This window comes from Gopherus flavomarginatus, chromosome 2 (assembly GCF_025201925.1).
Source record: "Gopherus flavomarginatus isolate rGopFla2 chromosome 2, rGopFla2.mat.asm, whole genome shotgun sequence".
Taxonomy (NCBI): domain Eukaryota; kingdom Metazoa; phylum Chordata; order Testudines; family Testudinidae; genus Gopherus; species Gopherus flavomarginatus.
This window is the reverse complement of record NC_066618.1, coordinates 206,800,616-206,822,621: the sequence shown is the minus strand read 5'-3', so window position 1 is coordinate 206,822,621 and position 22,006 is coordinate 206,800,616. Positions and strand designations below refer to the sequence as shown.

Below are 22,006 nucleotides of genomic sequence, written 5' to 3'. Positions count from 1 at the left end.
CTGCATAGCAAGATGAAACTTGTGTATAGCTAACTCATCTTTTGCTTTAAAAGTCGAAGTCATTTAAAAAAATTGTTTCTTTGATTCGCTTCTGTTTTGTTTTTAATGCCCTTTTAGAAGCAAACTAAAAAATATTAAAGGAAAATTTTAAATTAAGTTAATTTAGTGTTGGTTAAGAAGTGTCAGATTGACAACAGACAGTCCTTGAATCCACAGAAAAGACAACAAGGCAGTAACAGTACTAGCTTCCACTTCATCCTCCCCTTCTAGGAACGAGAAGTCGCTCAGCCAATCTTTGACAGCTCTACTGAGATTGGTGACAAGGGTGTTAATTTTATTTATGAAGTGAACCTACTCCAGAGTAACTCAGGGTGCCACGCAGGCAACTGCAATCAAATTATAAAATATTTTCATTAAAACATATTATGTAAAATGGAAAGAGACAAAAATATTAAAACTAAAGAGATGAGTAGTATTAGTCAAAAGTTCCTGCATAAAAGTCAAGTAAGGTCCTGACAGTAAACATTCACCAGCTCATTTTAAAGACCTATTTAACATTGTCACATGGCAGTAACCTAAAGGTTTATTGCCAACCAGGGCTGAATTTGAGCTACTGAGATACTCTACATCCCAATTCCAATACCTTCTCACAATATTACAAGGTAAAATATACCGTATAATCATTATTTTTATGCATATTGGGGTTATTTTAATTCATACAAACTCAAGTAGATGCTAATAATTCTTAGATCTTCCTCAACATCTCCAAGAAATCAGAATGAGAAGAAGATTCTGAAAGATCTCCTAACAGATTATGAGGAATGCCTGCAGCAACAGCTTCTTCATAATTTTAAGAAGTTTCAAGCAGTATAAAAGTTCACTTTTACCACTGCAAAATCACATGGTCAAGCAAAACCAATAGTAAATTATACAGGTCATGCTAATAAAACCTTTTAACATACATATTCTATATTACGTATGAACCACATAGATTATTGAAAGTGTTTTCTAGGAATAGAAGCTTTTAGTTTCTTTTATTTAGGCTTGCAGCTTCAGGAGATAATGGACTTCAAAGATGTGAGATGTTTGTGTTCAGGCTTTGGTCAGATGTAACTTTGGGGAGGGAAATCCGTATTTGGGTGGCCAGAGGAATATTTTCTCCTCATATTGGTTTAAGAGAAGTGGCAGCTGTTTGAAGCTCATCAGAATTCTGAAGGAGATGGAATAGTAAGCAGAGGGCAGGCAGCCATAATTCAGCCATGACTTCCATTTATATACTTGTGTTAAATATGTGGAGGTGGTAACCATGTGATAAATAAATTTACCATACAACTTTGACTCTCTCTACTGGGATTTATTCTAACATTATTAAACTCTGAGCAGCTTCAATAAAACAGTCCCATGATAATTTTTAAAACTCTAAAATATTCTTAAAAGTTGTTTTGTAATGTATCTGGCATATATAGATTACATGATGTTTTAGTGTGGCATAAGAACTTGTTTGGAATGACCTGCATAAATCACTTTAGGTTTTTGCCACTTGTAAGTATTGCAGAATTCCCAAATTCATTAGGATGAAAGTTTATATCACATCGAAACATGTATTCTGTACCTATAAATATATACTCTTATGCAAAACAGGTTACTTATACCTGTAGTCTATACATACAATTAGGTGTAGAGCAGATATTTCAATCTTTTAGAAGAATTCACAAACCTGTGCAAAGATCTTTACCAGCCTTGTGTTGTGTGAAGGCCTTATCTGCAAGTATTCTCTCCACCATTGCTTAGCATACACGAGAAACAAACGCTCTTTTTCTGCTGTTTTCTGGCGTTCTAAGGCAAGCTACCGTAAAAATAAATTTATTTAACTTTAATATTCCTGATATACATTAACGCTATGAAGAAAAAATTCTAAACTGTAAATGGTCACCACAGTAAGCAGTGGCAGCATCAATTCTTTCCATTCTTTAAAAATAAAATAAATAAATAAAAATAGGCAGCAGTTTAGTATTTAAAATAATAATTATGTAAGTGCTGAAAGTAATCTTATTTAGTGTTTGAAATATTTCCTAACAAGTAATGAAACCTTAGTGTTATACTTCTTATTTGGATGCTAAAACACCAAAGAGCTAGTAGATTTGTCATCAGCATTATGTGCCTTATTAATGAAAGTGGAGGACAACCTCTCTATGTCTTCATGTTAATATTTACTGGTTTTCATCATGAGGGGAAAGGTAGTAAGTAAGTATACGTCCTGTATACAAGAAAAAGAAGTGTGCTGAAGCTACCTTATTTTTCTGCTTAAAGGTGATTAAAATTAGGTTTAAAGGATAAAACGTACATGGTGATGTAACTTGAAATAAAAAAAAATCCATCACAATTTTAAATACAAAGGAGAACAGCTGCTTATATGGAATTTTTAGATTAATATCATTGTTCAACATGAATACTCTTTAAGACAATTTAAAAATCCAATGTCAGAGAAGAATACTTTGTACACTTGTAGTGAAAGACTCAAGGAGCTCAGTCTATTTAGTTTAACAAAAAGAAGGTTAAGGAGTGATTTGATTACAGTCTATATGTACCTACAGAGAGAACAAATATTAGATAATAGGCTCCTCAGTTTAACAGAGGAAGACATAACCCAACTCAATGGTTAGAAATGGAAGCTAGACAAATTCAAACTGGAAATAAGGGGTACATTTTTAACAGCAATGGTAAGTAACCATTGCAACAGTTTTCCAAGGGTCACGGTGAAGTCTCCATCACTGGAAATTTTTAAATCAAGACTGTATGTTTTTCAAAAAGACATGCTCTAGGAATTATTTTGGGGAAGCTCTCTAGCCACTGTTACACAGAAAGTCAGATTACATGATAACAATGGTCCCTCCTGGCCTTGGAATCTATGCCCTGGTCTACCCTGGGGCAGGAAATCAATCTAAGTTACGCTGCGTGAATAACTTCGCTGAGGTTGACGCACTTAGATTGACTTACCATGGTGTCTTCACCATGGTGAGTCAACTGCTGCCGCTCCCCCATCCACTCTGCTTGCACCTCTCGCAGCACTGCAGTACAGGAGTTGACAGGAGAGGGATTGGGGGGAGGAGGGGAAGGTGTCGATTTATCGCATTTAGATTAGAAGCGATAAATCGATCCCCACTGGATCAATCGCTGCCCGACGATCCGGCAAGTAGTGTAGACATACCCTTAGTATCAACACGTCTGAAATTTGACAGCTGGGTGAATTTAAAAATACAAAAAACACTCTCCATACAAATTATGAATTACTTACTTGAGTATTAACTATTTCCTGGGACAGTGTCTTATTTAGCTGTGGGTACATCTCAAGTTTGATATTTAGGACTCCAACAGAAACCTTTGATTCTGTACCTTTGAACCAAAATATTGCTTGATCAATTCACTGAGTATTTCAGAGGCATCTATGACATATAGATCAGTCAACCAAGAATGAACACAAAAAAAATTAAAAAAAAAAAAAAGTATCTGTCCCTTTTAATTCTGAAAAGAAAGGAAGAAAGAAAGATGCAAGTTTTTCTTATGATCATATTAGATTGATGCTTAAATATGTGTGTGTGTGTACTTTATTATATGTATGACAGCTGTACCTTGAGGCCTCATTCAAGGATAAGTGACCCACTATATCAGGGATAGGCAACCTGTGGCACGCAAGCTGATTTTCAAGTGGCACTCACACTACCCAGGTCCTGGCCACCAGTCCGGGGGTGTCTGCATTTTAATTGAATTTTAAATGAAGCTTCTTAAACATTTTAAAACCTTATTTACATTACATACAGCAATTGTTTAGTTATATATTATAGACTTATAGAAAGAGACCTTCTAAAAACATTAAAATGTATCACTGGCACACAAAACCTTAAATTAGAGTGAATAAATGAAGACTCGGCACACCGCTTCTGAAAGGTTGGCGACCCCTGCACTACATTATGTATTGTACAAAAAGATTTAACCCCCCCACACCCCAAAGAGACAGTCATTGCCCCAGTGATCTCACAATTTAGGATTATAACCTGATGTTAACAGGTGTAAGAAACAAAAAACAAAAAGGTTTAGAAGAGGATGAGGCAACAGTGAAATTAGCAACAGTGTCAGCTAGCTATTTGTTTAGCTCAGGGGTTCTCAAACTGGGGATCGTGACCCCTTGGAGGTCACGAGGTTATTACATGGGGGTCGCAAACCTCACTTCACCTCCAGCATTTATAATAGTGTTAAATATAAAAAATGTGGTTTTAATGGTGCGGGGGAAGGGTCACACTCAGAGGCTTGCTATGTGAAAGGGGTCATCAGTACAAAAAAGCTTGAGAACCACTGGTCTAGCTACATCAAATGGCAGCATCTACAAAATACATCACGTGCCTCAAAACACAGGTAAGACGTAAGGCGAGTTTGAAGGAGGACAAAATAGTGGTTTTATGGATTTTAATGCTTTAATTGAGCGAACAAGTAAAAAAATGACAGGAGTTTTTTCCATTAATAACTAAAAAATCAATCAAATCCTTATGCTCAAATTTTTTTGTGTACTTTTCAGACCCTCTTCTACCTAAGTCTGTGGTTTTGTGTTAAATTTCTTTAATAATTTTATTTTGTCAGTGAGCTATTTGGTTCTTTTTATTTAATTTTAAAAAATCCACAAAAAAGTATTGAAGGTAATATAAAACAATGCTGTGGTCATAGGAGGGTTGTTTTTCCTTAAACAAGCTTCTTCTCAGGGTTTTACTCCTTGTACATCAACACTGGACTAATCCATCAATTAGCATTTATGTAATACCTAAAATGTACAAATAGTAATGATTTAATCCTCACAACAATATTCTAAAATACGTAGGCAAGTTGTTCCTGTTTTACAGATGTAACAGCTGTGACAGAAAACACTCAAGTAACCTACCCAAGAGTACAAAGCAAGTCTTTTGCAGAGCTAGGACTAGAAGTCAAGATCTTCTTCTCCTATCTTAAGTTCATGTCTGGTCCATTAAACTATAGTGCCTCAAGACTTAAAAATTTGGAAAAAAAATCATATTAAAGCTACACTTAAAACTGAACTACTATCTTAGCAACAACATGCTTTAGTCAATCACGGTAACCTGTAGAACTGAGAGCACAACACAGTGCTCTCTGTGGCTGGTTTTAAAACTGCTATTCAGAACTCTGAAGAGGAATGAAATTGTGAGTCAAGTCACTTTCACACCAGTGATACTCTGGAGGGCTCTGAGCAGAAGAGGCAGACAGGGAAATATTCACTCATAAAAAGAGAGCAAACACAGAGGTTGACAGGTGGAGTCCAGAAACTTCTTTCCTCCTAAACCTCTATCTACCCCCCTTGCAACAGTCAAAAGAGCCGAGTACCGAAAACCTTTCACTCGTGCAGCAGCCAGGAAGCTCTAGAGCAGGTAAACAGAAAGAGCCTTTTCCCTTCCATTTGCTGTGGTAGTTGGAATTTCAGATCTGACATTGCTACTAGCTATAGGCTGACAAAATATGAAGCCCCTATCTAGGGTTCAAAGACAGCACCTAAGGCCTGGTCTACACTACACGTTTAAACCGATTTTAGCAGCGTTAAACCGATTTAACGCTGCACCCGTCCTCACAACGAGGCCCTTAATATTGATATAAAGGGCTCTTTAAACCAGTTTCTGTAATCCTCCCCAACGAGAGGAGTAGTGCTGAAATCAGTATTACCATATCGGATTAGGATTAGTGTGGCCGCAAATCGACGGTATTGGCCTCCAGGCGGTATCCCACAGTACACCATTGTGACCGCTCTGGACAGCAATCCGAACTCAGATGCACTGGCTAGGTAAACAGGAAAAGCCCCGCGAACATTTGAATTGCATTTCCTGTTTGGCCAGCCTGGAGCTCTGATCAGCACGGGTGGCGATGCAGTCCCAAATCCAAAAAGAGCTCCAGCATGGACCGTACGGGAGATACTGGATCTGATCGCTGTATGGGGAGACAAATCTTTTCTATCAGAGCTCCGTTCCAGAAGACGAAACACCAAAGCATTTGAAAAAAATCTCCAGGTCATGATACAGACAGTGCTGCGTGACAAGCGTAACGGAAAACCAAAGAATCAAATGGACACTTATGGAGGGAGGGAGGGGGTACTGAGGACTCCAGCTATCCCACAGTCCCCAGAAGTCTCCGAAAAGTATTTGCATTCTTGGCTGAGCTCCCAATGCCTGTACAGTCAAACACATTGTCAGGGGTGGTTCAGGGTATATCTCATCAATGTACCCCCTCCCCGTGAAAGAAAAGAGAAAAAAATCGTTTCTTGACTTTTTTCTATGTCACCCTACGTCTGCTGAATGCTGCTGGTAGACGGGTGCTGCGGCAGTGAAGAGCAGTATCCACTCCCCTCCCCTTCCCGGTGGCAGATGGTACAATATGACTGCTATCAGTCATCATCATCAGCCCGTGAGTGCTCCTGGCTGGCCTCAGGTGAGGCTGGCTGGGGGCGCCTGGGTAAAAATAGGAATGATTCCCAGTCATTCCCAATAGATGGTACAGAATGGCTGGTAACGGTCCTCATCATAGCAACTGGGGGCTGAGCTCCATCAGCCCCCTCCCTTTCATGTGTAAAGAAAAGATTCTGTACTGCCTGGACTATCATAGCAGCGGGATGCTGGGCTCCTCTCCCTCGAACCGCTTAATGTCCTGCCTGGACTATCATAGCAGCTGGAGGCTGCCTCTCTCTCATTTTATCTCAGTAACAAGTCAGTAGTGTTTCTTATTCCTGCATTCTTCATTACTTCATCCCACAAATGGGGGGGACACTGCCACGGTAGCCCAGGAAGGTTTGGGGAGGAGGGAAGCAACGAGTGGGGTTGTTGCAGGGACACCTCCTAGAATGGCATGCAGCTCATCATTTCTGCGGGATCTGACATGGAGCAGCTGTGCTCTCTGGTTCTCTGATACACTGGCTCTCTAGTACACTTACCCCATATTTTAGGCAGGACTGACTATTTTTAGATACCATAAAGGAGGGATTGACTCGGGGAGCCATTCCCATTTTTGTCTTTGCGCCCTCGGCCGACCTCAGCCAGGGGCACCCATGACAGCAGTAGACAGTACAGTACGACAGATAACTGTCATCTCATTGCCAATTTAGAAGGGCGCAGCAGACCGTTCAGAACGACTGATAACCGTCTCTGCTACCATGCAAAGGCAAATGAATGCTGCTGTGTGGCGCTGCAGTATTGCCTCTGTCAGCGGCATCCAGTACACATACGGTGACAGTAAAAAAAAAAAAAAGCTGAATGGGCTCCATGGTTGCCGGGCTACGGCATCTGCCAGGGCAATCCAGGGAAAAAGGGAGCGAAATGATTGTCTGCCGTTGCTTTCACGGAGGAAGGAATGACTGACGACATTTACCCAGAACCATCCGCGACAATAATTTTTGCCCCATCAGGCACTGGGATCTCAACCCAGAATTCCATGGGGCGGGGGAGACTGCAGGAACTATGGGATAGCTACGAAATAGCTACCCACAGTGCAACGCTCCAGAAATCGACGGTAACCTCGGACCATGGATGCACACCACTGAATTAATGTGCTTAGTGTGGCCGCACTCGACTTTATACAATCTGTTTTACAAAACCGGTTCAGGTAAAATCGGAATAATTCCGTAGTGTAGACATACCCTTAGTAAAAATCCAGCACCCTCCCCTTTCACAGTAAGTGGAAATGAGCTTCTCTGCAGGCTGACCCTAGAACTCCTGGTGATGGATCAGCCTCATCTTTTGGATCTGTCTGGCTAGGTAGTCTTGTCTCGTTATTTATTTAAGCTCTGCAGAACACAAATGGAGGGGAGGTCCCACCTCACAATTTCTCCAGTCAAAGAAGTTAATTTGGAATGTTATATTTTCCTCTATCAGATGACAGTAAAGAAGAATCTGATTACAGGTATCCCATGTAATTTATTAGGAGATATTATTCTATGTTAGTTAGCCTAACCATGATGAAACCATATTGTAAATACTGGTTTCAGCCACAAGCAATTTTTATACAATTTTTAGTTTGCCATTATAGCTGAAATGTTTAATCTTACCTACACCCAGAAGTTCTACAGCAACACTTGTTACTCTGTTCTCTGCACCAAGGACTGATCGCCATTCCAAGAAATAAGATGCCACTAATGTGGTCTCACCAAACGTGTCAGTTTTGATCAGAACCATATGCACTGGATCACATATTGATAACATAGTGGTTGCATCCACCATTTTACTTCCGTCACCTGCCATTATTAGACCAATACAAAACAACAAGCACATTACAGATACATTACTTCAACAACAATATTGCAATAGAAATTCTCCCCACTAAAATTGCTTTAAGAGAACCCACAATTACAGCCTCAAACTTTGCTTTTTAATTTGCGCAGCAATTTAAAAAAAATAAAAATAAAAAAAAAAAAATCAGTTCTGGCCACTCATGTCCCACAATCTCAAAAGAGGACATAGGAGAAATAGAAGGGGTTCAGAAACAAAATTATGACAGAGGCATGGAAAGACTTCCATATGAGGAAAGACTGAAAATATTAGGGTTGTTTAGCTTATGAAGGTGACAAATGGAAGGGGTCAAGATGCACATACAAAGAAAAATGACCATTAGAGAGAAAGTAAACTTGGGCACTCTTATTTGGCCTTTCTAATAATACAAGAACAATGAGACATTCAGTTAATTGAAAAAGGTAACAAATTTAAAAAACTGATAAAGGGAAGCATTTGGGGGATTTTTTAAACCACAAAGCATACTTAACCTGTAGAACTCATTGCCACAAGACATATTTGAGGAAAGCTCTTAATACCTATCTTAAAAAATTTATTGAGAATATCCTCAATTACATTAGCTGGGATACTTTAAAAAATAAATAATATAACCCATCATGCTTCAGGGCACAAGCCAACTACTAACTGACAGCAGTTAGAAAGAAACTGCCCCTGTGGTCAGGTTATTCCATAATAATCTTGTATGGGCTTTCTAATACCTTCTTTTGAAGCATCTAATAACATAGGTGAACCACTGATCTGATGTGGTACAACTCTTATGTTCCTATGTTTTCATTTATACCACTGTATGCATGAATGTGGACTCTTCATCTGCTGTTTTACTATCTGACTATTTTAACAAAAGAATTGTACGTTATTTTGATACACTATAAAATTAATGATAGGGCCTTCTAATATTTTCAATAGGACAATGGAATATGTCTAGTCCGAGTAGTTACAAAGCTTCTAGCCTTGAACTATGCAATCAAGGTACAGCAATATTCCAGCACAACATACATCCTGTTTCATCTTGTTATTTCAATTAAAACATTTTGGAGGTTTACAACATGGTAATAATCTTGCCCATTAAACTCCTTTTTCAACATATTTTGACTGTTTTTCCTAAGTTAACAGATTCTTTCTGCATCCCTTTAGGAAAAGAATTGACATTACTGTACCAAAGCCTGCAGCCAACAATAGATGTGGCAGTAGCCACCATCTGTATTGACAGGCTAATATTATTAATTTAGCTACCTCTAATGTGATCTAATCCATCTAGCATGTTTTAATTCTGATATCATAGATACTCAAAAATTATTGCAATGGTCACAATCAATCCTCACATTTCCAACTAAATCATGATTAGGTGAATGTAGTTTTGAAAAAATAAAGTATCAGAAATGAACACTGTCACTTGTATTTGCTATATTATTGATCAAAATAACATCAAATAATCTGAAACAACTCCATAAGGTTAGCACAATACATGACATTATTTTCAGACTTACGGTGTTCCTTACCTAGGCTATCCTTGTGTACTTCAAGTAAAAAACCATCATGAAAATCTGGTTCACAGGCACATGGGACAGGTTTAGAGCGGAAACGTTGGTTTCGAAAGTGCAAACACAGAGTGAAGGTAGAACAAATTTGACCAGGTAAAGGTTCAGGTTCTTGCAGATGTTCCAGAAAAGCTTTTCCACCCAAAACCTGAAGGTAAAGATACCTCCGTGTTGGGTCAATGTTAGCTGCAAAGTGTAGCAATAAATGTGAAGAAACTGCCCACAGGTCTTAAGAAATGTTTTTAAAACATCACTAAACTAATAAAAGAGATCACAAGATATACTTCCACAGGAAGTGTTTGAAAGAACGGATAAAACTGGTTCTTAAAATATTTAGCAAACATTTCAATTTATACTAAAATGTGTGATTTGTTGTTATTGTTGCTGCTGCTGCTTACATGGCATGTCTTTCTTCTATTTACACTGTTTTATTTACTTTTAATAAAAACAGGAAAACCTCTTGCTTTCTGTACATTATGGTAATTATTTTAACTGAATTCCTAAAACACAGTCAAAAACTTCATTAAGTTCCAATAGTTAACCTTACATCTTGTAAGTAAAATCTCATATTTCTTATGGAATTATGAACAAGATATTAAATTAACAAAAACATACTTTTTTGCAGTACTGGAGGTTGTCTGTCAACAAAATGTGTAGAAGGTTTTGGAGTTGAAGCCATCTCTCTGTCATTCATATCCTAGAATTATAGTTAAAATACATTTTTAAAGAGTCAAGGAAGGAAATGCAGCAGAGTCCTGTGGCACCTTATAGACTAACAGATGTATTGGAGCATGAGTTTTCGTGGGTGAATACCCACTTCGTCGGATGCACAGCGCTCTTGAAACCCTGAGAATCCCTCACTCCCAACCCTACAATGCCTCCAACACCGCCCTTCTCATGGGTGGCTAGGACCTTCCATCCAACTGGATAGTTTAATACTGTACACATCACTCTTCAACTGATTTTAAGAAACAATAGTTTCATTCAATGATGTCAGAGTAAACGTTAAACTGATTTGCTAACAATCTGGTAGCAATTATTAAAGCTAATGTAAGTAACATTTGAGTGCATTGAGCTTTCACTCTCTAGTGAAAGAATTTCCACAGTGCTAAGATGATGATATTTTCACTGATTCACATATTTTCTTTTTCAAAAGTTACTCACGGTTACAAATGTAAGTTCTTTCATAACATCATCAATGATTCCTCGTCGTCTTAGGGCTTTCATCAGATCTTCTGCGGATAACTGTTGATGCTCGGGTGCTAATTCTTCGCGTATAGTCTCAGCAAGTACTTCTCGGATTCTTCCATGGACATCCATCTAAACAGAACACTTCATTACTCCTGGGAGAATTCTGCGCTACTGCGCACGTGAACAATTAATGAGCCCTGCAGATTTTTGCATAAAAAAAAAGCTTCTGCCAAAATGTTGCTGCAGTCTACCTTTTGCCCACAAGAGGGTACTGTGGTGCAAAAACAGCAGCAGCTCCCAGCTATGCGGAAACAGATAGGGTAGGGTTGGGGGCGGGGGTGGTCAGATAGGGGCTCATAAGGGTTAGTAGGGGAGGATAGACTGGGGCAAGGGCTGAATGAGAGTGGAGCACAAGGACTCAAGGGGCAGTGACACACGGGGACAGGGACAGAGGGTGACTGGGTGAGGGCACAGAGAAACATGGCAATGGTGGAGGGGCGCAGACCTAAACAGGGACAGGGGAGTAGCTGGGTGGGGACACAGACATGGGGATGGGGGGAGTGGGAACAGGGATACAGGGTGGGTGGGTAGGAGCACAGAGACACATGGAGATGAAAAAGGGGGTGCAAAGCTACAAAGGATAGGGGAGTGGCTGGATGAGGGCACAGAGACACACAGGGACAGGGGCAGATGTGCCTGACTGAATGGGAGAGGCTAGGGGTCATCCACGGTCTGCATGGGGGAAGCTCCCCAAAAATCCCTCCCTACCTCCTCCCCCCGAAAAAAACCTGTTCCATACCTTTTCCCATGCATACCCAACAACCATCCAAGTTCACACCCAGGCTCCTCCCCAGCAATTTACTTCCCGCTCCCTCAGCTCCTCCATTACCCTTGACTCTCCCAAGCCTTTGCATTTATTCTGAGGTGTGCAGGAAATATGATTCTGTATTTTAGTTTAAATGAATTATTACTCACAGTACTGTATTAATATGCCTAGTAAGGAATCTATTTGTCAAAAAACATTTCCTGAATCTTTTGTGTTTTCTGTACTGTTACAGACATACTTGCTGACAGGTATTTTGAAACAAAATGACCAAAAATAATTGAAACTGGTGTGATTATATTGTAATATTTTGACAAACAAAATATGTAGAATTTTAAAATATTGTGCACAAAATTTTTCATTTTTTGGCACAGAATTCCACCAGGAGTAACTTTATATTACATCCTTTACACCAGTCTAACCAATCTCTGACAGGATCTAAAAACACTACTTTTTGATACTCCTATAATATTTAAATAAGCCATATCCCTCAATGAAAATATAGTGCTCTTAGAACTATACGCTTCTCAACAGCATAGTAGTGGATTAAAATTAACAATCCTGCAAACACACAGTAGTCCAGATGAAACAGTAATACAGTACACAATGCATTTTCCATTTTGACTATGGGGAGAACGGTCATCACCAGTTTCCAAAAATAGGAGAAATCCCAAAATACTCCCCTACATTACACTGGTAATTTTGCAGCTACCTTTAACCTTCACTTCCAAATTGTATATATAATGATTTTCATTTGATGATAATTTGTCAGCAGTCATTAAAACCAACAAACAACACTTGAGTGTACTGAGCTTCCTCTCTCTATTGAAAGCACTTTTACATTCCCAATAATAATGGAGGATTTCAGCTAACTCCATACGGACTGGGTACATCACAGGACGAGATGCAGATATACAATTTCTAGACACCATTAAGGACTGTTTCTTGGAGCAGCTAGTCTTGGAACCCACAAGGGGAGAGACAATTCTTGATTTAGTCCTAGGCAAGGCGATCCCTAGGAGGATGCGGGTCCCGGGACAAATCAGCCTCCCCACTAGTCTACTCTCCTCATCGGCCGACCATCTGTCGCTTGCCTCCTCACACATACACCCTACTGCCCTTCTCCCCGCAATCCCACCACTCGCCTCCTCGCCGTCCGTCCGGCACACTCCGCGGTCCACCCACCCCACCGCTCCCCCGCTAGTCTCGTCGTCATCTGTCCAGCGTGCCCCCCCATCCGCCGCTCTCCTCGCCATCTGCCTGCCTCCCCATTCACCTCCTCACCCCAATTATCTGCTGTCAAGGTATTTCTCGCCCAGTTTGAACTTCAGCGTCCAAAAGTGGGGACCTGCATGGACACTTCTAAGCTTAATTCCTAGCTGAGATCTGACAGAGCCACCACCAGCCAAAATATAGTGTTTGGCACACTTTCTGTTCCCCCAAAACCTTCCCTGGGGAACTCAAGACCCAAACCCCTTGGGTCTTAAAACAAGGAGAAATAAACCATTCCCCCTCCTTTCCCCCTCCCAGGGCTACCCTGAGAGGCTCCACTGATCCAAACTCCTTGGATCTTAAAACACAGAGGAATCAACCTTTCCTCCCCTCTTCTTTCCCCCTACCAATCCCTGGTGAGTTCAGACTCAATCCCCTTGGGTCTTAAACAAGGAAAAACAAATCAATCAGGTTCTTAAAAAAGAAAGCTTTAATTAAAGAAAGAAAAAGTAAAAATTATCTCTGTAAAATTAGGATGGAAAATGTTTACAGGGTAGTCAGATTTATATAGCCTAGAGGGACTCCCTCCTGCCCCGCCTGATCTTCCAAGTTACAGCAAACAGAGGTAAAACTCCTTCCAGGAAAAACACACATTTGCAAGTTAAGAAAACAAACATAAGACTAATTCACCTTTTCTAGCTAGTACTTACTATTTTGAACATGAGAGACTGTTTTGGAAAGATTGGAGAAACGTCTGGTCCCTCTTAGCCCCAAGGGCGAACGAACCAAAAAAAAACAAAAAAAAAACAAAAAAACAAACAGCACAAACAAAGACTTCCCTCCACCAAGATTTGAAAGTATCTTGTCCCCCGATTGGTCCTCTGGTCAGGTGTCAGCCAGGTTTACTAAGCTTCTTAACCCTTTACAGGTAAAAGAGACATTAACCCTTAACTATCTGTTTATGACACGCCACTCTCCTTGCTGTCTGCCTGCCTCCTCATTCACCTCGTCACCCCAATTATCTGCCTGCCTCCTCATTCACCTCATCACCCCAATTATCTGCCTATCTAAATATCAAAACAAATGACGTCCAAATCCTACTTCAGTCGGGATGCAGGACAAAGGGCTAAATATCAGGACAGTCCCGATTTTATCAAAGCGTGGGACACCCCCCCCCCAAGCGCAGGGCCCAGGGCAGTTGCCCCTATTCGCCCTACTCAAGGGACAGGTCTGGTCCTAGATGGATAATAGGATCTGACCCAAGAGGCGAATAAAAGCTGAACCACTCAGTAATAGTGACTGTAATGTAATTAAAAATGTAACATCCTGGTGGGGGGAGAGAAATCTGAAAGAAAACCACAAAAGTGTAATTTAACTTCAAAAAAGCGGAACAAAAAAAATTAGAAAGCTAATTAAATGGAAATTAAAAGAAACAGTCACAAAAGTGAAATGCCTGCAAGCTGCATGGGAACAATTTAAAAACATGGTAACTGAAATTCAAACTAAATACATATTTAAACAAAAAAAAAAAACACAGTAAGAGAACCAAAAAAATGGCACCATGGCTAAACAGAGTAAGAGAAGCAGTTAGAGACAGAAAGGCACCCTTTAAACATTTGAAGTCAAATCCTACCAAGGAAAATAGAAAGGAGCATAAACCCTGGCAAGTCAACTGTAAAAAGTATAATTATACAGGCCAAAAAAGAAAAGCAACTGGCAAAAGACCCAAAAACTCAAGCAAAAATATTTAAAGTATATCAGAAGCAGGAAGCCTGCCAATCAGTGAGAAAAATGCTAGTGGTGATTTCTCTCTCTACCAGCTGCCTGAACCAACCTGCCTGCACTGCTGGGGAGGGGCACAGGATCACTCATGGGTTTCCCCTCTGCTTCCCCATCAGATTTTTTTTCTGCAGAGAAGCAAAGAAATCTGCGGGAGACATGAATTCTGTGCATGCGCAGTGATGCGGAATTCCCCCAGAAGTAGTGGAGGAAGAGTCAACACAGCTTTTGTAAAGGGCAAACATGCCTCATCAATCTATTTGAATTTTCTGAGGGCATCAACAAGCATGCAGATAAGAGTGATCAGAATGCTGTAATGTAGCTGGACTTTCACAAAGCCTTTGACAAGGTTCCTTACCTAAGGCTCATATGAATAGTAAGCAGTCATGGGATAAGAGTAAAGTTCTCAAGGATCAGTAACTGGTTAAAATATAATCTGCGAAGAATAGGAACAAATGGTCAGTTTTTACAATGGAGACAGGCAAATAAAGGGGTCCCCCAAGGATCTGTACTGAAACCTGTGCTGTTGAACATATTCATAAGTGACTTAGAAAAGGGGGTAAAAAGTGAGGTGGCAAAGTTTTCAGATGATACAAAATTAATCAAGATAGGCAAGTCCAAAGCTGACTGAAAAGAGTTACAAGGGGATCTTACAAAACTGAGTGACTGCGCAAGAAAATGGAAGATGAAATTCAATGTTGATAAGCGCAAAGTAATCAACGTTGGAAAATATAATCCTAAATATACATAGAAAATGATGGGGTCTAAATTAGCTGTTATCACTCAAGAAAGAGATCATCGTCATCGTGGATAGTTCTCTGCAAACATCTGCTCAGTGTGCAGCAAGAGTCAAAAAAGCTAATACAATATTAGGAACCATTAGGAAATGGAAAGATAAAAATGCAGAAAAGATCATAATTCCACTATATAAATCCCTGGTACACCCACACCTTGGATACTGCATGCAGTTCTGTCTCTCCTATTTCAAAAAAAGACATACTAAATTGGAAAAGTTACAGAGGAGGGCAACAAAAATTATTAAGGGTATGGAACAGCCTCTGTATGAGGAGAACTTAAAAAGACTGGGACTGTTCGTATTAGAAAAGAAAAGACTTAGAGGGGATATGATAGAGGTCTATAAAACCAGGAATGCTGTGGAAAGAGTGAATAGGGAAGTGTTATTTACCCCTTCACATAACACAGGAACTAGAAAGTTAGTGAAATTACTAAGCAGTACATTTAAACAAACATAAGGAAATACTTCTTCATACAATGCACAGCCAACTAGTGGAACTTGCTACCAGGGGATGTTGAAAGACAAAAGTATTAATGGGTTCAAAAATAATTAAATAAGTTCATGGAGGATAAGTTCATCAATAGGTATTAACCAAGATGGTCAGGGATGCAACCCCATGTTCTGGATCTCCCTAGAGTCTGATTGCCAGAAGCTGGGAATGGATCACTCAAAAATTGTCTATTCTGTTCATTCCCTCTGAAGCACCTGGCGTTGGACACTGTCAGAAGATAGGATACTGGGCTAGATGGACCACTGTTCTGACCTAGTATGGCCATATTAACGACTATTAACGGGAGTTTAACGACTCTCCTCTGTTCACCCTCTCCACCTTAAGTTAACATGCAGCTTCCTCTGTATTTCTTTTAGATGACTGTTTCAAGACAGAAGTACTTCTTCTGGACAAAAGCAGTATCTTCAGACTCACCTCTATTCCCCACCTTGACTCAGGAATCAATTAAACTAGCATAGTTAAAGCTTTATTACCCCCTAGTGAGGCAGCAGTTCTACCAGTAAAAAGATGCTAAATACTGTTATAGTTATTCCTATTCAGGTAAGGAAGTAACTATACTGGTTTAATACACCTTTACACTTGCATAACTGCATATAAAATAAGGCCTTTAACAGTGTAAGTTTTTTTGTTTGTTTTTTACTGAAAACAAAGAAAAAAAAACAAACAAACCTCATTCCCTTTCTAAAATAGCTATACTGGTAAAACTCAAGTGTAAACCAAGCCTCAACTATTCGGCTTCCCTGTCCATTATCTTGACAGCATTCCAGCTCTTCAACTCTCCTCCTCCCAAATATCTACAAATCTGACCATTATGAAATCTTATCCATGCTTTTGTATCATTGTGTGTCTCAAACTCCAGAGTTCTGCCCACACATTGTGTCTAGTATACCCTCGTCCCTACAAGGACGGTTTTGTGTTCAAGGGACTAGGCTGGGATTCATGAGATCTGGGTTCTGTTGCTGGTTCCATCACAGACTTCCTGTGTGACCATATGGAAGTTACTTAATCTCTGTATTTTAGTTCCTGAACTGTAAAGTTGGGATAAATATACTTCCCAATCTCTCAGGTACAGTGTAAGGCTAAATTAATTAGTGTAGGTAGGTACTCTGATTCTCTGGTGCTAAGTACCACAGAAACACCTACAAATAAGATTCACACAGTTTTCATCTGTTCCAACATCCAGTTCAAACTTTATCATCTTTAAAAGAAAAAATGAAGCCCTCCATTAATGTTCTCCAATTTACCTCAAAGACCTTGTCTTTTCCTACTCCCAATCCCTTTCACTTGTCTACCACTAGCCTCCTCTGTCCTGTTACACAATTTGGCTGCGGATGGTGCAAGAGTCTTCTCTTAAGGTCCTGCCTTTTGCAGCAACCTCCCTTTCTCTCTCCACCTTACCCACTCTGTCTCACTTCACATAACTGAAATCACAGCTTTTCTCTATGGCCTATGACCTTTCCAGCTCTCCCAAAGATTGAGAAGAGAGAAAAACAGACTAAGGGGTCTGAGCTTGGTATTTTTTGTTATATATTAAGAGAGACAGACAGATGGAGCAAGCCCAGGAAAAGACTAATCATAGCAGAGAGGAGAACAGAAACAAGATGAAGGAATAATAAACAGATGTTGGAAGGGGGGAATAATTAGGCAAGCAGATACTTGCCCTAACAAAGGGGGAATAGAAAGAAAAACTTCACTTTTAAAACAAATCCTGAGGCAAGAAACATATTGGGAGGTTGTTTATTTGAAATCACTCAGTGACCAGAGCCATTGCTTTTCTGACCAGGTGATCCCACAAGGTTCAGTCACCAATTTGATTACATTCATTGTGTTTATGCATTACAGAGCAAATTGCACAAAGGCTGTCATCTGCTCCTCAGCACCTTCATCTTTTTCTGTCCTCTACACAATAGATTAAGTGGACAAGGGTCTTTCCAACACTAAGTTCAGGAAAGCACCAGGAATGGACAAAATATATCCAGAATTTCTGAAAAAACTTGGTAGGAAGGTGGCTGGCAGTCTTCTTCAGCAACATCCACTCTTCCGGTATAATATCAAAAGAGTGGAAAGGGCGCTAAGATCATAGTCATTCTGAAGCCCAGAAAAGAGGCCACTGACCCAAAAAGCCAGCAGCACTTAGCAGTTGCTATAAAATGTTGGAGCAGCTCCTACTTCAAAGGTTACAGCAGATACTGCAGCAACTGGTGCTCAAAGAGCAGGCTGGATTTAGAAATGGTCACAATGAGTGTGACCGGGTGCTGGTCTTAACTAACTACATAAAACCCAGCTATCAGTATTAATTAAAGGCAGCAGCATTCATTGATCTGTCTTCTGCATACAATACTGTATGGCACAAACATCTTCTGTTGAAGCTTTCTCATGCCAATCAACCATCAAACTCATCACCGAGATGCTGAGTAACCCAAGATTCACTGTACTTCTTGGTAAATCTGCCAGCAAATCACCAAGATCTGTCTGCACTATTCAATTTCTACACCAGTGAGAATCTGGTCACATCATCCCTTAAATTCAGCCATGCAAATAATATTGCCCTAGCAATGCAAGTGTCTCTCTAAAGGCCACAGAAAAGGTGATGAGCAATGACCTCCAGACAGTTGAGACTATTTCAAAACTTGGCAACTGAAACCCAATGCTCTGCCTTCTATGTGAACAAACATACCAAAGTGCCACTGAAAGTGGACTTTTGTGGTCTGCCTCCAACACATGACTACAATCCAGGGTACCTTAGAGTTACCCTCAAGTAGATGCTGAACTATCGTCAATACCTTGATAACACCAATGAGAAGATAAAGACAAGGGCTATCATCATCCAAAAGCTCACTGGCACATCTTGGGGATGATATGCACACATCCTTTGAACATCAGTACAAGCTCTGGTCTTGGCAACAGCAGAGTATTGCGTGCCAGTTTGCATGCAAGAGCTTCCACACCAATCTTGTTGACACTGAAATCAATGTCACACTCAGGATTGTTAGTGGTTCTCTCAAATCAATACCAACCAATACTAGGGGCTCTCCATTTTGGAAAGCATTGTGCCAGTCAACATCACATGAGATGCTGCTGTGATCCAACAAGATCCTGGCTACTCTGGAACGACTCATATACCTAGACCTCAAATCACTCCCTCTCTCCCAACTCAAATCCAGGAAGCCTTTCCAGATACACGTCAAGAATACAGGCCAATGGAAAAGCTGCCAGCACTCACTGGCTCAAGTCATGAACTGCTTGCAATATTCCTATCGAAGACCTGATTGAAGACACAATGAAAAAGTCCAGGCACATTGTCTTCCCCTGGGCAGCGGGCAGCACTTAACCCCATTTGGGCAAGGCACAGAAAGTGCAGATAACTCCTCCACAGAACCACCAAATTGTGGCTGTGGTGAGGGACAAACCACGTGACACACTGGCTCCCTTCGTGGTTGCACGTGGCTACCCCCCCAACGGCGTTAGAACGGCTGTGTACACACACCCACACAGTGAAGATGGCAGCGGCACGAGCCCCCCCATACGCGCAGAGCAAAGCCCTGACATCAGCTGACCCAGCACGCGCGCTTCCAACAGCGGAGGGGGAGGCTATTCACCGCTCTCCCCCCGCCCCTCACCCTGGTCAGCTGCTGCCGGATGATCTGCTTCAGCTCCGAGACTTTCTCCGGGGGCAGCGCCATGGCGAACCCCAAGCACGGTAGGGCCTACGGGACACACGCCCTGCCTGGGACCCAAACCCGACCCGTCCTCTCTCATGAACCCTCCTCGCGCTGCCGCCTCTCGCCCAGCCCCGCCCACCAGGCTGGGCGGCCGCGCCCCCAGCAACCGCTTTTCGAACTGGCGCACAACGAGGGCGGGAGGCTGGCGCACTCAAACGCCTGATGGAAACGAGACTCGCCCCCCGTTGCCGGCGTAGGAAACTCCTCCCTGTAGCAATGTGCTACCGGCCGCAGTCACTGGTGGGCAGTGGAGTGTACGAAACTGCTACTGTAAAAAAACAACTGCCCCCTGCTGTAGCAAATGCCTACACATGGCAGCTTGTCCCCTGCCCTCATGGCAGGACACAGTAGTCTCGACTGCCTGACACATGTAAATCCAGCCTGCTCTTAAAAATCTCTGATGAGGGAGAGTCCCTTCCCTAGGCAATTTATTCCAGTGCTTAACCACGCTGACAGGAAGCTTTTCCTAATGTCCAACCTAAACCTCCCTGGCTGCAATTTAAGCCCATTGCGTCTTGTCCTATCCTCAGAGGTTAATGAGAACAATTCTTCTCCCTCCTCCTTGTAACAACCTTTTATGTACTTGAAAACGATTATCACGTTTCAGGCTTCCCTCATAGGTCATGTTGTCTAGACCTTTAATTATTTTTGTTGCTTTTCTCTGGACTTTCTCCAGTTTGTCCACATCTTTCCTGAAATGTGGTGCCCAGAAATGGACACAATACTCCAGTTGAGGCCTAATCAACGTAGAATAGAGCAGAACAATTATTTCTCATTTCTTGTTTGTGACACTCCTGCTAATATATCCCAGAATTATGTTCCCTTTTTTTTTGCAGCAGTGTTACACTGTTGACTCATATTTAGCTTGTGTCCCACTATTAACCCCAGATCCCTTTCCACAGTACATCTTCCTAGGAAGTCATTTCCTATTTTGTATGTGTGCAACTGATTGTTCCCTCCTAAATGGAGTACTTTGCATTTCTCCGTATTGAATATCATCCTATTTACTTCAGACCATTTCTCCAGTTTGTCCAGATTATTTTAAATGTTAACTCTATCCTCCACAGCACTTCCAACCCCTCCCGGCTTGGTATCACCCACAAACTTTATAAGTGTACTCTCTATGCCATTATCTAAACCACTGATGAAGATATTGAACAGAAATTTATTCAGAACTGACCCCTGCAGGACCCCACTCATTATGAGCTGCCAAAATCTTAACTGGTTCCCTACCAGGTCTTTGGCAGCATTTTGGTGGCGGGTCCTTCAGCGCTGCCGAAGACCTGGAGCGAGTGAAGGCAGGGCCAACTTTAGGAAGTGCGAGGCCCAATTTGAACAGTTTCAACAGGGCCCCAGCAGGGAAGACAAAAAAAACACATAAAAAAAACACGTGGGGCTTCTACTCACCGGACGAGTCTTCGGAGGCACTTCAGTAGCGGGTCCTTCACTCGCTCCAGATCTTCGGTGGCACTGATGGACCTGCCGCTGAAGGGCACACAAAGACCCAGAACAAGCGAAGGACCCACCGCCAAAGTGCTGCCAAAGACTCGGAGCACCACCCAGTGAGTACAAGCCCCACGTGTTTTTTCACGTTTTTTTTTGGTCATCCCTGCTGGGGCCCCGTCTAAACTGTTTGAATCGGGCTCTGCACTTCCTAAAGCCGGCCCTGCACATCAGGGTTGCAAAATTGTATTGGGGGCTGGGTAGGGAAAGCTGTGCCTCCCAAAACAGCCTGTCCTCACGTCGACCCCCACCCATGTCCTGCCCGACTGCCCTCCTCAGAACTCGCAAGAGCCACATGCAATCCATCAACACCCCCCCCGCCTCCTTCCAACCCTGATATTCTGTGAAACAACTTAACCAGGATGACTATAAGTGAGGAGTTACTGTAACTAATTGACCACTGGAGCGGGTATTGGGAAATTTGGTGGAGTGTACAGACCTTGGGGGCGAAGGTGTAAGGAAGGCCGGATTTCACTGATTTAAGTCTCCTGCTGCAGCACCTCAGTAGGTTACATCAAAGAGGAGCTGCAGAGACTAGGCATTGGAATGCCTGTGCCTTTAAGAACCCAGCCCTGGGAAGCCCCTGCTGAGACATGCTGTCTGT

At 41.5% G+C, this 22,006-nt stretch overlaps 1 protein-coding gene across 2 annotated transcripts in view; it reads right to left on the bottom strand.

The window, feature by feature from the left end:
- The window catches only part of CEP76 (centrosomal protein 76), a 44,937-nt gene extending 24,971 nt beyond the window's left edge, over positions 1–19,966 (bottom strand). Inside the window, exons 1-7 of one of the 2 annotated variants that reach the window (XM_050938812.1) lie at positions 19,798–19,966; positions 11,030–11,185; positions 10,481–10,562; positions 9,827–10,051; positions 8,087–8,272; positions 3,296–3,393; positions 1,718–1,846 (exon numbers count right to left, since the gene is read on the bottom strand). In XM_050938812.1, coding sequence (XP_050794769.1) covers positions 1,718–1,846; positions 3,296–3,393; positions 8,087–8,272; positions 9,827–10,051; positions 10,481–10,562; positions 11,030–11,185; positions 19,798–19,860 — 939 coding nt within the window. In that variant the 5' untranslated portion in view covers positions 19,861–19,966. Of the gene's footprint in view, positions 1–1,717; positions 1,847–3,295; positions 3,394–8,086; positions 8,273–9,826; positions 10,052–10,480; positions 10,563–11,029; positions 11,186–19,797 lie in introns of those variants that run through there. The other variant, XM_050938814.1, reaches the window with a different exon arrangement.
- Positions 19,967–22,006: the final 2,040 nt, after the last annotated feature.